This window comes from Patiria miniata, unplaced genomic scaffold (genome assembly GCF_015706575.1).
Source record: "Patiria miniata isolate m_02_andy unplaced genomic scaffold, ASM1570657v1 HiC_scaffold_6, whole genome shotgun sequence".
NCBI classification, from domain to species: domain Eukaryota; kingdom Metazoa; phylum Echinodermata; class Asteroidea; order Valvatida; family Asterinidae; genus Patiria; species Patiria miniata.
This window is the reverse complement of record NW_024037073.1, coordinates 16,048,059-16,064,028: the sequence shown is the minus strand read 5'-3', so window position 1 is coordinate 16,064,028 and position 15,970 is coordinate 16,048,059. Positions and strand designations below refer to the sequence as shown.

At 42.8% G+C, this 15,970-nt stretch overlaps 2 protein-coding genes across 2 annotated transcripts; one reads left to right on the top strand and one right to left on the bottom strand.

The window, feature by feature from the left end:
* The first annotated feature begins 1,040 nt into the window (after positions 1–1,040).
* LOC119743213 (transmembrane protein 26-like) lies at positions 1,041–2,585 on the top strand. Its single transcript, XM_038219596.1, has one exon. The coding sequence runs from the start codon at positions 1,236–1,238 to the stop codon at positions 2,049–2,051; it is 816 nt and encodes a 271-aa protein (XP_038075524.1). The 5' UTR covers positions 1,041–1,235; the 3' UTR covers positions 2,052–2,585.
* Positions 2,586–2,720: 135 nt separating this feature from the next.
* On the bottom strand, positions 2,721–15,734 carry LOC119743211 (nociceptin receptor-like). The gene is made up of 3 exons (XM_038219595.1): positions 15,209–15,734; positions 5,679–5,971; positions 2,721–4,483 (listed from the first exon to the last, which is right to left on the bottom strand). The coding sequence occupies exons 1-3, from the start codon at positions 15,456–15,458 to the stop codon at positions 3,851–3,853; spliced, it is 1,176 nt and encodes a 391-aa protein (XP_038075523.1). The 5' UTR covers positions 15,459–15,734; the 3' UTR covers positions 2,721–3,850.
* Between the last annotated feature and the right edge of the window lie 236 nt (positions 15,735–15,970).

The window sequence follows — 15,970 nt, the reverse complement described above, 5'->3', positions numbered from 1 at the left end:
TCGAGACACATTTGGTGGTTTAAAGAAAATTATCTTTGAAAATTTCGGTCAAAAATGAGTGAACATTGTTAATGTTTTTCTCAATAACTCGAGGATTTTTTCAGAAATCTTCAATATTTATAGCATTTGAAGGTCGATTGATGTTTCTCTTGCATCCAAAGACATTTCTGAATTGTTTGGAGAAAAGTCAGTTTTTATCCAAATTTTATCAAAAAGTAAGGCTAACCCCTTGCAATTTTTTTAATTTTTGACAAAAAAATGAAACTGCTTGAAGTTTGCAGGGAAGATGCCTGAGGGTCCCTGGACATATTTGAACTGAAATTTTGGACAGATTTGGCGTTTTAAAGAAAATTTTGTGGATAATTTGAGTCAAAATTAGTGAAAAATATTAATATTTGTCTCAATAAGTCGAGGATTTTTTTCAGAAATTTTCAATATATTGAGTGTTTGAAGGTCGATAAATGGTTTCTCTTACATCCAAAAACATTGCTCAGTTGTTTGGAGAAAAGTCAATTTTTGGCAAAATTTGATCAAAAAGTAAGGCTAACCTCTTGCAATTTTTTCAATTTTGGCCGAAAAATAAAATTGTTTGAAACTTGCAGGGAAGATGCCTAAGGGTCCCTAGAGCACATTCGAACTGGAATTTTGGACAGATTTGGCGTCTTAAAGAAAAAATATCCTTGCAATTGTTTTCAATGTTGGCTAAAAAAATTAAATGCGCCTAACTACCAGGAAAGATGCCCAAGGGACCCTAGAAGACGTTCCTACTCGATTTCTGGACAGATGGGCTGTTATGGAAAGGAACAATGCGTCGAATATTTGAGTCAAAATCAGTGAAAAATATGATTTTTTTTCTCAACAACTCGATTGTTTGTGCCCAAATCTTTGAAATCATGGCACTCTGAATATTGTATACTACTCTACTTGCATCAAAAGTCATTTCTGCGTCGTTTAGAGAAAAGTCATTTTTTTGCCAACTTTGGTGAAAAATGCAAGGCTAACCCCTTGCAATTTGTTTCAATGTTGGCTAAAAAATTAATTTGCGCCAAACTTCTAGGAAAGATGCCTAAGGGACCCTAGAAGACATTCCAACTCGATTCCTGGACATATGTGCCGTTAGAAAGGAACAATGCGTCGAAAATTTGAGTCAAAATATATCAGTGAAACATATATCTTTTTCTTTCATACCTCAGATTTACGGCACAACCACTGGGTGGATTCTCATAACGGAGCAGATGCTCCCTTTGCTGCTCATTGTGTGTCGATGGATGCTACCGAAGGGCGCCATCACTCGAGAAGAGTTGTCCCAGCTCCTGCTGGTCTACTTCGCCACGGCGTCTGACATCATCGAGTTCTTTGACGGCTTCAAGGAGCCCACCATCAAATACAATCGTCCGCTGGTAATCACCCTCCTCACCCTGTGGAGCTGGAGCCTGCTGCAGTTTTCGCTAGTCATGACGGCTACCAGGAACGCGGAGACGAAAATAATCACCCCCAGCCAATCAGAGACGGCCACGTCAACGGCGACCGCGGGCCTGAGCAAAGGTCATCTCCAGAGGGCGGTGTTTAAGCGTTTCCCACGCTTGGCCGTGTCTCGGGTCGTGGTGCCGGTCCATGGAAGCCAACAGACCCTCCTTGATGAGTTGATAATCCCAGTGAAACCGGAGCACGAGGTGCGAGAGGACGCGACCCCGACCTTCACGTGCCTGGAGAGCGACGTCTGGTCCATCGTGGCCAGCATCCTCCTGCAGGACGGGCCCTTCCTGGTCTTCCGCCTGACGCTGATCGTCCACTACCAAGTCTACAGCCACACCAACATCTTCTTCACCTGCAAGAACCTGATCGTGGTCGCCCTACAGGCCTACCGGATTCTCGTCCTGCGCGAGGAACGGCGAGAAAGGCTGAAACGGGAGAGGAAGAGGAAGGATCTGCTGGCGAGGAGGCTGGCCGACCTCCAGAGGCAAGGGTTCACTTTCCCGCCAGAACTTACAGTAGAAGACGAGACGTCGAATTTAGATCCCTATGTCGCTGCTTTGCTACCACGCGAATGAGTTCATCTTGTTGATTAACAACACGGACTACATATACACCGGCCACCATTAGCGGACACTGTAAGCATTTTAAAGTGGTTCGTGTATTTTGGTCGCCTTACGAGCGCGTACAATGCAACACCTCATCATTGATGGCCTCTGCTGGTGGTGGCTGGATTCAATCCAATGATACTTTCATAAATGTCAAATCTGAGGGAGGACCTAGTCCCCCGGTGATATGCACGTGTATACGCATTGTACTTTCATTCTCACTGAATCCAAATGACACAAACTGCACCCACTGAGGGCGTACCAAGCATGTGGTCTATAGATTGACCAAGATGATTAAAGCATGAATTTCAGTTTTAATTTCATTGAGCCAGCATTATAACGTTTTTGACAAATATGCAAACTTCTTGTGGTGCTTCTTATCTTCGTGTTTCATATTTTGCCTTTTCTTTAAGTACGAAGTAAAATTAATTATTCTCCAAACCTAATAGCGCTATATACATCACAATTTTATGTCCTTTGTTATGCATGTATTTGGGGTTTCAATCAACTGAATGACTGTTAATTTCTAACTTGTAGCTTGCCTTTTAGTGATGTAGCGTGCTTCGGGCGTAATTTCTTGGAGTAGAATTAAATTCAACCGTCTGCTCACGACAAAAATTGAATTGTTAAAGACTTGGCTTAAAAATGAATACAGTAAACTTTAATTTCAAACTCCGATAACATGATAATTTACACTAAAAGCAGTTTAGAAAGATATTAAAATATTTGATCAGTGTTTCCCGAGTGTAACTACAAAAACATATACACATATGAACAATTAGAATACAATTTCTTTATCACCTTAAAATAGTACAGCAGTACCCATAACTTGCATGTTGAATACAAAAACCAGGAATTTAAACATTTTTCTGGGACGTAAAAACATCAAAACATCTTTTTATGTATTATTCATATACAAACCTCCCGAGGTAGGTCATTATATTTCGCTATAAGATAAAAGTTCTCATTGGTCACAGGTGTCCATATACTCCTTGTATTGTGACAAAGTGTGCTGCTCAAGGACTCTAGCACCATTAACACGGTGTGGTATCTACTACCGGTAAAAAAAGGCCTTCTTTTGATCATAATTGACTTTGTTGTGAATGCCAATGGAATTAAACCAAAAATGTTGGACGTAAAAAAGGAATGACAAATTTTAAGTCATCAGTTTTGTGCAAGAGGGTTAGATTTAACGCCATACGAAAACAAATACTCACTTTCAGAATGTCGATACAGCGCTGGAGACAGCGGCGGAAGGCGCGTGCTGCAACCGAAAGTTTCTGAAGGAATGGAGGATCACCCCTGATGTCACTAATTTTTAAATTTGTGATGAAAACATATCCCAATGTTTTAAGCAACATTTAAAAAAAAATAAAAAGTGAGGCTTGAATGTAAAAATAGTCTGGCAGCACCATCCCATTCAACAGTTCACAATTTACACAATATATTCAGGGAACACGACCAAAATGGCGTCCTCGTGAATAAGGTCCTTGAGGAATCGAACCCGTGTCAAAATGGTGGCTGTCGACGATAGGGAAGTATGCGACGATACAGATCAGTCGGCGACTGACTTTTTTCAGGATGAAGCTGTGCCCGAGTTACGATCCGTCTATATCAACAGTCGCAAGAGTAGAAAAGTTTCAACTTCTGCGACATGTTCCGCGACAATCACACGATTTCGCAGTTTTGTGAGCTTAGCATAATTTGTGTGCTGGCTGCCGACGGTTCCGTCGGGGTGCAAGCAAATCTTGGGTCGACCTGAGGCCGGCCTAGAAAAATGACACGCTATTTGAGTAGTTGTCGGTATTCATGGCTTTCAATTTCAAAACCACAGGCTGTCCCAGGGCGTCATCCCTACTCGCCGTGTCCCTGCAGAATCTGTCCGTCCGCCGGCCGCGGCGGCACAACAGCTCCCTGCACGCCTTGCGAAAACTGGCCGTAATGAACGAGTAGATGATGGGGTTCATGCAGCTGTTGGCGAAGGGCAGCAGCAGGGCCAGGTTGTACAGTTCCGGCGGGACGGACAGTCCCTTGGCGTACCGGAACAGCACGTTGTACGTGGCGAAGAAACCGTAGCACACCACGTACGCCACGAAGACCACCAGCAGCGTCCGGGCCGACTTCCAGCTATTGAACCGCTGGTGGAGGCTGACGTTGGCGGCGTCTGCCGACCGACCGTTGGTGGTTTTCTTCAGTGGCCTGATGGTTCTTTTAATGGTGACAATGATGATGACGTAGATGACTGCTGTCAGGATGGTGGGTACGTAAAAGAGCACAATGTTCAGGTAGATGCTCTTAAACTCGGGCCACCAAGGCCCGAAGGGCGTGATCACCTTACAAGCAAATGGCAGTTTCCCTGTGTAGGTGACAGTGCCCAAAGAGGTGTCGTTGTTGTAGATCGCCTGGCAGAAAAACGAGAACAAATTTGACGAGTAAACACTAACATGACGATTTTGATTAATAAAGACCCCTAATAAATACAGGCTGATCCAAGTTATATACAAAATCTTGTATGAAAGTGCAAACTTTGGGCAAGGCGAATTGAATGATGTAAGCGAAAAAAACACAATATTTTTAGCCACTGAGGGCGCCGTATAAGGACGTTTTCATGTCGCTTTGATTCATTACTTTTACTTTTAGATTGAAGTAATGTTGCTAAACTGCTCCAACATGATATTTCCACAATTTGTTTCCCAACATTTGTTACATAATGAACTAGACTGGTTTCCACTTCAAAATATGGGGATCGATAGCTATCTCGCATGTTAACTTTTGATTGGATGGACAACATTTGCGCGTGCGTAGAAACGAAGGTCTAAAAATGCTAGTTGCAGCATGGCACAGGTGCCCTCTGTATGATCAATAAATTAAAAGCACAAGCTAGTTACAGCATGCATGGATATGTGTGAACTTCGGGCAATGTGTGACTGATATGCACGTTTCATATACCCAAGGCATTAAAATCTCTGGAAAAAAGGCAAACTAGGAGGTTGGAATGATCCAACGGTTCTTACCCCGTCCCGTACGCAAGAGACCTAGAGCTAGGGAGGAGTACCCAAGACTCTCTGCATTGTGGGAATACCGATGCTTCTTACTTAGCATATACCGAGAGGAATCCGGTTCGTAATTGTGACGTCATTTCAAGTTAAACCACGCCCACTGAACATGAAATAACGTAAAGTGGCGTCAAGTTAAAGGGCGCTAGTGATGCGCGCCCGTATGACGCATCAGTCACTTCCGAACCGGATAAAGCATGGCATTACTAACGTCGCTACATTTAAAGTCACTGATGGTGGAGAGACCGGACTGGGAACCAGTCTAATTACGAACGACGTACATGATCAGTTTTCGCTCGTACCCCCGCCCTGCACGCTGGGAAGGGCTGATCTTTAGAGCTCTCGTTGGATAGATTTTGCGCAGGTCATGATAAGTTACCCAGAAAACCATCCGTACTTCCTTCACAAGATTCTGTGAAGCGGCATCAGCCCTTCCCAGCGCCCTGTTTGCAGGGGGGGGGGGGGGGGGGGGGGTACGAGCGAACGTGGGATATTCTGAATCTGATCCCAATCAACAAATTGTCTCGTGGGGGCGCAATACCTTGAACATGAAAGGCGTGGGTATGGCCGCCATGAAGGCCAGGACCCAAATGACCACACAGATGACCTTGGTCCGACGGGCGGTGAACATTAGCCGGAAGCGCAGCGGATGCACCACGGCGAAGTAGCGGTCGATCGCTATGGCAACCATGTTGAAGACCGTCAGGTCAAAGGCCACGAACCGGAAGTAGCGGTGCACCTTGCACTGCAGGTCGGTCCGCCAGAGGGTGGGCCAGGTGACCTTGAAGAACTCGGTGATGTGGAACAAGACAACCGTGAGAGCAAGCATGTCACCTGTAAAAGAACATGAAAAAACCTGTAGCGTCCTCTGTTGACTCAAGTAAGGGAGGGAACAATAATAATTGGTAGAAAGAGGACAGTATACAAATATTACATGGTTTATTTCGGGTTGATAGTTGATATTAGCTCCCCTCGGTATTGGAAGTTGACAAACTAGTTCCCGAGGCGAAGCGATAGGAGCGAAATGAACCATGTTATTTTTTTTTACCTCATACATATTCAGTTGCAGAATTTTTCCCGTTTCAGTATTCATTTCGTATTCATTCATAAATGCTTTTTTTCCGTTAAAAAGCATATGTAAGAAAATCTGTAAAAGTTATCTGTTTAGTCAATGTTTAATTCCCGTCACTTGCTCAGGCTCCGTTTCGAATTCTCGAAGGGTCAAATTGCATATTATGCGACGCAAGCTCAAATTTGTCGGCATGGTCCGCAATGAAAAAGGAATCACATCTGGCATGGAACTATGCATTTCTATGGGAAAGTTTTCGGATAGCATTTGCGCGCATGATTAGCTTACCGCTGTCTTAAACCGTTGCAGCTGTATGTCTCTATGGGCTCCCTGTGCCAACGAAAGAGGGCACCCTTTTACCCAGCAACGGCGTCCCATGGGCGGGACATTTAGCTGGTTGACGCGCACCGTTTCTTGTGTGTGACGCACGTACACCAGGGGATTTGTACTATGTACACGTAGACACGCAGTGGTACGGAAGCGCGTCGCGGCAAAATTGCAGTCAGGTAAGTTGGCGTCGGTCGGTCACCCCCAACTGTACTTTCTTTGCCGGTGAGGGGGTACTTGTGTGAACGGAGCGGATAGTAACAGCTTTTGATATATTTTGGAGCAAATGTGCTCCCCGGATGTTCCGAAAGATTGTGACCTTTCATTTCAGATTGAGGGCGCCAGACCAATGATGTGGTCAACGTTCCATTGGGCCCTTGCATTTTCATGGGAATAATTTTAAACAATGGGTAGAAATGTCCTTCAAAATAATTGATTGAAACCCTGTCAGTATATTTTCTTCCCATTGCTGGCTAGGGTCACTCGAGTGAAAAGCACTATATTGCCCGAGGTCAATTACTGCCCATGCAAAAGTTCGTGACTTTGCACTACTTGACCGCACCGCTCTGTCCACTTTTAAGGGTTATGACAGGAATCCATTTTGCGCAGATATCCACTCCTCGAGGTTAGGGCTTTTTGTGAACCCACAATGACGTTTTGTCACGGGCAAAACCGTGTGCATAAATTTTGTTCCAAGTCTTTTTCAATGTATCACCTAAGCCGAACAAAAGTACCATTTCAAAACCCCACAAGGTCTAGAAACTATTGATGCTGGAGCAGCTGTATAACAATGAATTGTATGCCTAAAATGACATCACACTTTTGCTCATGAATATGGAAATAGCATCGGCATAAAACCATAAAGGTACCAAAATACCCTTGAAAATGGCAAAATGAAAATTTAAATAAGGTTAAGTGAGACACAAGGATACATTTAGGCCTACAAGGACTGCATCTTTTAAAGGCAAATTAATTAGGGCATAAATCATAATGCTGGTATGGCATTACGGACGCTTTATAACTGCCGTATCGTCAGCGGTTGATAAATTAGATCTTTTAACTGCCACTGACGTTTTCAACTCCGCAAGACCGCGGAAAATGGGATCGGCGGGTGAGGGGATCAACCCCGCCGGTCCCACGACGCGTATACCCCGCTCAGACTACCGTCCTGCGCGCCAATTTCACAGCCCGTTTAAAATGGATGAGTCATCCAAGGATTTTGACGGTTATACTGTAAAACCGTTTTCTATGCTAACCCATTAGAGGGAATCTTCACAGAAATGTTCATTATTAGTTGGATTGATTGAGCCTTTCACGAAACGGGAAGCGAGACCATTACATTTTACGTGATTCCAATTAACATCAATTGGGTGAAGGACTGGTCATCAAAACACTCGCATGTGCCGGGCTCATTGCATGTGTACGGTTCATACTAGTGAGGTGAAAACTGTGTGCAATTGTTTCAAACGCATCTTCTAGTTTTGTGGTGCAAAATTCGGACCTCCGCGAGTTTAATATATTGGGAAGAAGAACGTTTAAAATGTACAACTTGAACTACCGTTGACAAACTTCCTTTTGTTTTTAAAAGTGATAATTGAGATTTGCTATACTCATAACGAATGGTTGACCATAGGGACATCAAGAAATGGCGGTTTGGTGGCGAATCTGTGAGGCGAAAGTCCAACTCGATTATTTTTTGATGTAGTAAAAATTATGTTAACCCTAACAGTCCCCATCCAGTCAAACTCCAACACCAGGGTTTGTTGGAATCTGTTAGAATAAGTACTGCACTAGCAAACTGATTATGCTTTACACGGGGCACACCACCATAATCAGAGTCCAACCATGGGCGTCGCGAGCGGGGCATGGGGGGCACTCCCACCCCCCGTAAAAGCAAAAAACTAAAATTTAAAAAGGCGCAATGTCGTATTGCTGTTAATTTAATGGGGTGGGGGGGGGGGGGCAAATGTCCCTGTCCACCCTCGAAAAATGATAAACCCAGAATATGTTGGAAAAGAACATGGATTTCGGGGAGGGGGGTGTGCTTTGCCCCCCTCTAGAAAAAAATCCTGGTGACGCCCAATGAGTCCAACAGCTTGGGCGTATAGAGTTTAACATTTTGATGTTGGAATTTGCAGGACTGGGGAAGGTTCCTCCTAAATCAGTCAAGATGGTTAGGGTTTTAATTAAAGTATCAAATTTAATTAATCCCCTTTGGCTTACGACATAGATGTTTCCGAAGACCAGAATTCCATTTATTCCGCTAACAAAGTCCTACACGCCTTCGACATGGATTCGGCCTCTCGGTAATTACGTTTTATTAATTTTTTGCTTTACATATTGCTTTACCAGGCGCCATTTGTAATTTCGTCAGGCCTAACGAGCGTGCAGACCTAAATGAGATCAGCCTGCGTCGGCCTAGCTCTTGTCTACGTTTTCCCCCAGTGGGTTTAGGGTTGGAATCTAATCTGACTGTCCATTTGTCGATCGGAGATGACCATATACCTTCTGATGGTCACAACCGCAATTTGACCATTACGGTATTACCTAGGGGAAAATGTCACTTCCCCACATCTGCTTGGCATAGTGCACGTGTTGGCAATTCTGACTTTGACTCATCCGTGACTTGATAGTGTAGAGTTACACGGCACGGTCCTATATTATAAACAAACCCATCGATGCCGATAACGATTGGCCGTAAATACGTATTTTGTTAAAGGGTCTATGAGATGAATTTTCTGATATAGGAACACATTATGCGACTTTCTGCTCTTCTTCTTAAATGTATGAAAACTATTTGACATCCCTTTTTGGTAAGTTTTTTTTAAAGTGCACTTCTTCAAACATTAAAAAAAATCCATGGTTTTCTGGACAACTGAGGTCGCTGTTGCTGTGATGTCATTTCAGGAAGACACTGTTCAGTTTATAATAGGGGTTTTCTGTTCAAATTGTGAACCCAAACATTGGCTCATCATGTGAAAACATTTGTGAGAAAAGTTTTCTCATTGGCTTTAATACTGCCATCATACTAACACAACAACAAATCACTAAAAAAAATTACGACAGCAAAATACCCCAAATTCTGGCAACTTTTGGTGCTGAAATATAACATTCAGGTTTCTGCCTGAACTGACATCACACTTTTGCTGATGAATATGGAAATTGCACTCGCATAAAAAACCAAAAAGGCACCAAAATACCCTTTAAAAATCGCAAAACGAAAATTTAATACAAGGTTGAATGGGACACAAAGGTGCCTTATCAATGATTGTATTAAAACAAATTACATGGCATGGGCCCTTTAGTTTAAGTTTGAAATCCCTAAGAGTTCTGGCAAAAAGGTTTCAGTAGTCAATTGACAGCAAATAAACCGACATCAACTAAATACCCCTTTTCAAGTTAAAGGGATAATTAAACAATTCAAGGCAGGTCAGATGTTGAGTGTCCTCTGTAATCTCTTTTAGCGTATGCACGTTCATGACCATCCTAGTTCTCCTGAAATACTTGAACGTTTAATGGCAGTAAGGTCGGTCAAATGGTAATGCATCTACCGGGTAAGTAGCGACCTTGCTTTGAAGTTCTCTGCAACACAGAAAACACAAAGTGAGTAATTTAACTCATTATGATCGTAAAAATGAGTCATTCTGTCCGTGTAGTGACACACTTTGGCTCAAAGTGTCTCACTACACGGACAAAATGACTCATTTTTCACGATATTGAGTCCAATTACTCACCTTGTGTTTTCTGTGAACTTGATGCCCTTTTCTCCCGCAGGTGGGAAATCTGTTGCCATGGACACACGGCCAATTGAAGGTTTGCTTCAATTTGTGTCAGCCTCAGGTCAATATTCCAACACCATGACAACTAGAGTGCCGCAAATTAAAGTGTTCGAATAATTAAATTTCATTCGTTACAGGACTTGTTGAGGACGCGTAGATGACGTCACTGGCCCACTTGAAACGAAGTGTTGGACGGCAGAATGCACTCGCAATTCGCATTAAAAAACACACTCTCGTTAAATTTCCACCCGGTCCAACGTGCACTCAGCTGACCCTATCGTCAGCTGGGTGCAGGTTTGACTGTTTTCCAGTCAAATCTATTTTCTACAGTAATAAATGAAACTAGTACATGTTTGCTGTCCAAAAAGTAGATTAAATAAATTTTCCCCAATACTGCCCCCAAGTAAGTCCGCATTTCGTTTGCAATCGATTACACTCCTGTGAACGGCTACAAGCCAGCTAGACTGGTTCCCTGACCTTACAATTCCCCGACGCCGGACGCCTATAAAGTTGCTCCAGTTCATCTTAGTGGGTCAGGGAACCAGACTACAAGAACATGATTAGTTTTCTTGGTTTGGAGTAACAATATTTGCTTGGGCCTACAATACTAACCCCAAATCAATCCATTTCTGAAAATTACAGCAAAAGCTGATGTTGCATATTTTGAGTGGGGCATCAAGAATGGACAGGGACATCCCGTCAGTGCATTCGAATTTTTATTCTACCAACCCTTACTCAACCTTACATATCTACTGTGGACATTCCTTTGTATTCGAGTAGTTAAGCAAAACCGGAGAAAAAAACTCCTTTTACCCCCGGTGTAAACACTCTTTCAACCCAAATGTTTTATCATGATTTCCTTGAGTGTTCCTGTTCGCTTTGCGACATCTAAACCTAACCCAAACATGCCTCTAAAGCTGTTTTCCAGAGAGGGGGAAACCTAGTGTGGACGTGTGCAAGTACACAAAGCGTTCACGCTTCCTGCATCTCGTTTGTTCACAGGTCCACAAAGAGTGTATGCAAGGTTAGGCCAAAAAAAAAAAAGTCGGTCTCTGGTCAGCGCGCGCGTCGATTTTAATCATGCGCGTCGATCTTTTTTTTTCCAAAATGTTCCGCAGTAGCTCCAACAGCGCCCTCTATTTCTGCACCTTCTCAATTTTTTTTACCAAAGAGCACCAAGGAATGGGAAATTGCACCAAGGCAAATGATCGAAAGCACCCAGGCAAATTATGGAGGACACAAATGTACATGAGGACACCAAAAAAGCAAAATAGTACCCACCTTGTCTGTACAATCCAAGCTTGAAAGAAAAAAAAAAGCAAAAAAAAAAAAAAAAAAAAAAAAACAGCCGCGTGGCCGCGTCAATTCCGGAACTTTGGTCTGACCAGAGACCGAATATTTTTTTTGGGCCTTAGAGTACTATACCCACCCCGATCCAACACCCTTACCAGCATTATTCCTCATCTATATTTCTGAATCCTTGAAAAATACTTTTGTTTCCTGAACAGGATGGTCAATATTAGATAAAAGTCTTTTAAATATTGATGGATCTACGGGAGGGGGAGGGGTCTCAACCTCCCTTGGACCGCAAAAAAATTCTGTAGGTAGCACATGCCCGCTACCATGCCCCCCCCCCCCAGGCTAGATCACCCTAAATTTGCCAAATGAAATGATAAGCCTAAGTTAGAGCATAAATAAATTAATATAAATGTGGTTGCGTCTTGCCAATTGACTTGCGTGTCATTTTCGTCCCTGATGCGCCTGCCGTGCATGCAGAGTCATGCACTTTGCATATTTTCCTTGTAAATTTAATTACGAGTACCAAGAAATTTTTTGTTTGTTTGTTTTAACAATCAAAGGCCTTTGATATAAAGAGAAATATATATATATATATATATATATATATATATATATATCAATTGCTTCAATGAAATAAAATTTAATATGCGTTATACTGCCGGCTCATGATCCATCGCACGGTTGGATTGAAAGCGATCTGGTTAGGCCGCAGTCGGATCTGTTGTCGAGAGTTATAGGTCTTCGTTAATTTATACCAATCCGTACCGTGGGCACGTTGACAACAGGCCATAGCCTTAGCCTCTGGAGGCACGTCTAGGGTACGGCCTTGCACTGACAGGCGTGTGAATAGATTAAAAACCTCCTATCCTTATTACCGTCACAAACTGTCAACGTAAGATTGGAGGCTTTGCATGGTGGAGATATTAAATGATGAAAGGTTTGCGGAAACACCATGTGCGATTAATTTCTCAACTAAGAGAATGGTTCTGAAAAGAACCAGAGGTATAAACTCGACGTTTCTGAAGACGGTCAGAGCATACTGACCAGAACGTCGATTTTGTACCTCTGGTTCTTTTCAGAACCATTCTCTTAGTTGAGAAATTTTTCGCACATGGTGTTTCCGCCAAGGGCGGATCCGGGAGGGGGGGGACCAAAGGGGGCCATGGCCCCCACCCCCCCCCCCCCCCCACCCCAAACGAAACCATTTTTTTTTTATGTGACATCGCCAATAAAGGCAGGCAATGCGTACACCACCATCTTTTCCTCAAAAAAAAATTGGTTAAAGTGGTCAGAAATTGCCTCAGATTGCACCACAGAGCATCTAGAATCCAAACATTTTCGGGGCCCTTAAGCGGGCCCCGAACCCCACGCCGTTATTTTTGACCCACTTTTTTGGGGGACCAAATTTTTTTTTTGCCCCCCCCCCCAAAAAAATTGTGTTCTGGATCTGCCCTTGGTTTCCGCAAACCTTTCATCATTCAAACTGTCAAAGAGTAACCACTACCTCTCTCAATAGCTTCTGTACAGGCTGGTCACCAACAACCGGAAACCCCCACAGATAAAAGCCCGGTTCATACTCGGCGCCCAAGCCAAATCGGGCGCGAATTTGCGACGTCATAACAAGTATTCTTGGAATTCGTGAAAAAGCCCAGTTCATACTCGGCGCGAGAGCAAAAGCGAACGCGAATTTGTGACGTCATGGCAAGTATTCTCGGAATTCGTAAAAAGCCTGGTTCATACTCGGCGCGAAAGCGAAAGCGAACGCGAATTTGTGACGTCATGGCAAGTATTACTGACTCCTGTGTTTGAGTTTACCCATAATTATTGTTGTCTTAGTGAGCGATTTTTATTTTCATTATAAATTTCGTAACCATTTTCCAATATGTTGTTAATTGTAATGTTTACTTTTCTTTCGAAGTACCCATTAATGGTCACGTATTGGATGTGCTTAGTCATGACATAAATGCAAAAATAGGACGTTACACGCGTTGTAGATCTATACATGGTGCCCGTATGTACTGTAATCCCGTAAAATCTCGCAGGATTTGGAGGTCAACTTGCACGCTCTATACCCGCGCAAAGAGCGAATAAACTTTTAAGGGAGTAGATATACAAAAAAGGCTCGTTTTCTGCCCTGATCAAGTAACAAAATGGGAATAAAATTCAGCCGTAATCGTAATGAACGGAGATCTTTAACTATAAACAAACACGGTTACTACTGCTCCCTCTCGATATCCATGGATGCCGGGAAAACACTTGAAATCCCCGCGAAGTGTTGGGTTACTGTGAGAGGTGATTTCGAGAGAGCTGAGACGAAACGGGAGGGAAGTTCTAATCAGGTCATTGAAGGATATTTCATTCATCCGTCCAGTTCAGCTTTGCAGGGATATTGGTGACATATGAAAATGTGGAGCGGAATTCGTAACGAAGTGCGATGTCGTCGTTTCGTGTGGGGCCTAATCTTGCATGCGCATTATACACTTAAAGGTTCTATTTATAATGGGGCTGATTAGATTTTTTTTTTTAATATCTGTATTGACGTGGATATTGCACCGTCAATTGGACAGAACCAGATTCCGTGCATATTAGCTGATGTTAGATTTTGTACAACATTTTCCACTTTTTCAATCTTCTGATTTTCCATCTTCTGATCCTGAACTTGGAACTAAATAAAAAAAAATTGTACTTCTTATACCGGCTGAGTGAAAAAAAGTGACCAAATGAGAATATGTTTTAAAAAAATGTGGATTGCTCTATTTAAGAAAAATGACAGGGATAAAGCACATCATTATTATTGACTAGTAACTGTGAAATTTTCACGTAATTTGCGTGCTGCGTTCACAAGTTATGTCTATTTAAATACAAACTTCGCAAAATTCAGCTGTCCACCAATGATAAAAAAAATACAATGAATCATGGGCGCTTTCCTGTCTTCACGAATGAACGAAATTTTGCACAGGAAAACAGACACAAATCACCATCATTGTTTCAGAAATTTGTTTTCACTCGTCCCAAAACTTAAGGTACTGAAAACATGCAAAAAAAAAAGACTGGCACATAAAACAACCAGTCCAACACCCCATTACTATAGTACTGCATCAGTTAATTAACTGTGTCAAAAGATACATCTGGTACCGGTCTCGACATATATAATTATATACACATCTCTCCATACTACTGAAGAGGCAAGTTTTTCAAACAGTTGTACATGTATACCGGTCTGGTCTTAGGCTTCGAAATTGAAATCACTTGGTTTCAAACTTGGCTGGTGAAACGGAGGGTTGTTTTGCACGTTTTTCTGCACTCAAGGTACCAGTCTGGGGAGCTATAGGAAAGATTCACATATCTGGCCATCAGTAATTTTTCCCTTAAATGACCTATCAGCCATCAGAAAGTGATAATATGCCCTAAAAAGTCAAAATTAGCAGGGACAAATTTTTGAATTTTTACTGAAAAAGCACTTACAAATTTTCAGACCAGTCCCATAGGGTTTGTGCACAGGGTGACAAGTGATGGCCAAATATGGGAATCTTTGCGAGCTATATACCGTCCCCTATTACTAGCCCCTAGAGCAGTTTGAAAAGGGGGGAAACTTACCCAGTGCAAGGTTGAGAATGTACAGAGCGGCGTTTGAGCGCCGGTACCTCTTCCGGGAGTAGACAACAAGCACGAAGAAATTCCCCACTACACCTAGGACGAAGACGACGAAGAGGAACGGAACCTCGAACCGCTCGGAGGGCTGTGAGCCCCCTCCCTCATCCCCGTCACCCGGCTCGATGGTTCCGGTCAACACGGCCGGAGTTGTGAGCAGTAGCGGCTCCGTGGTGGGAAGGCTACCGTCTCCCATCGAATGATGGCTATGCCTTGTTCAGTCAACAGGAGCAACCACCGGTTGACGATGCATCAAATGCGGGAGAATCGATTTTCTTGACTTTATTTCACGTATTTAGTTGTAGTGCCGACTTGCGTACAATGTATAGTGGCTGATTCTTACACAAGGAATGCATAATTAATACATTTACCGGTACTATTAATAATCATAAATAACATTGTAGGTCTACGCTTGTGCTGAAGCATTGGCGTACGGTTTATTTGGGCTTATTTATGCCGAGCCGAATTACTTGAGCTGCATGCAGGTTGACCGTTTTAGCCGATTTTCGGCTAACTTTGACGGATTTTTCGTTTAAAAACGAGTTTGACAGAAAATTTGACAGAATGGATAATTTTTGGCAGATTTCTGGCATAATTCTGCAAAAATGGTTATTTACAGAAAACCATAGCAAATGTGAAAAAAAATGTACATTTGTTAAAAGAATCTTCAATCTTTTTCAATCAAACCCTTGCATAAATGGGACAGGT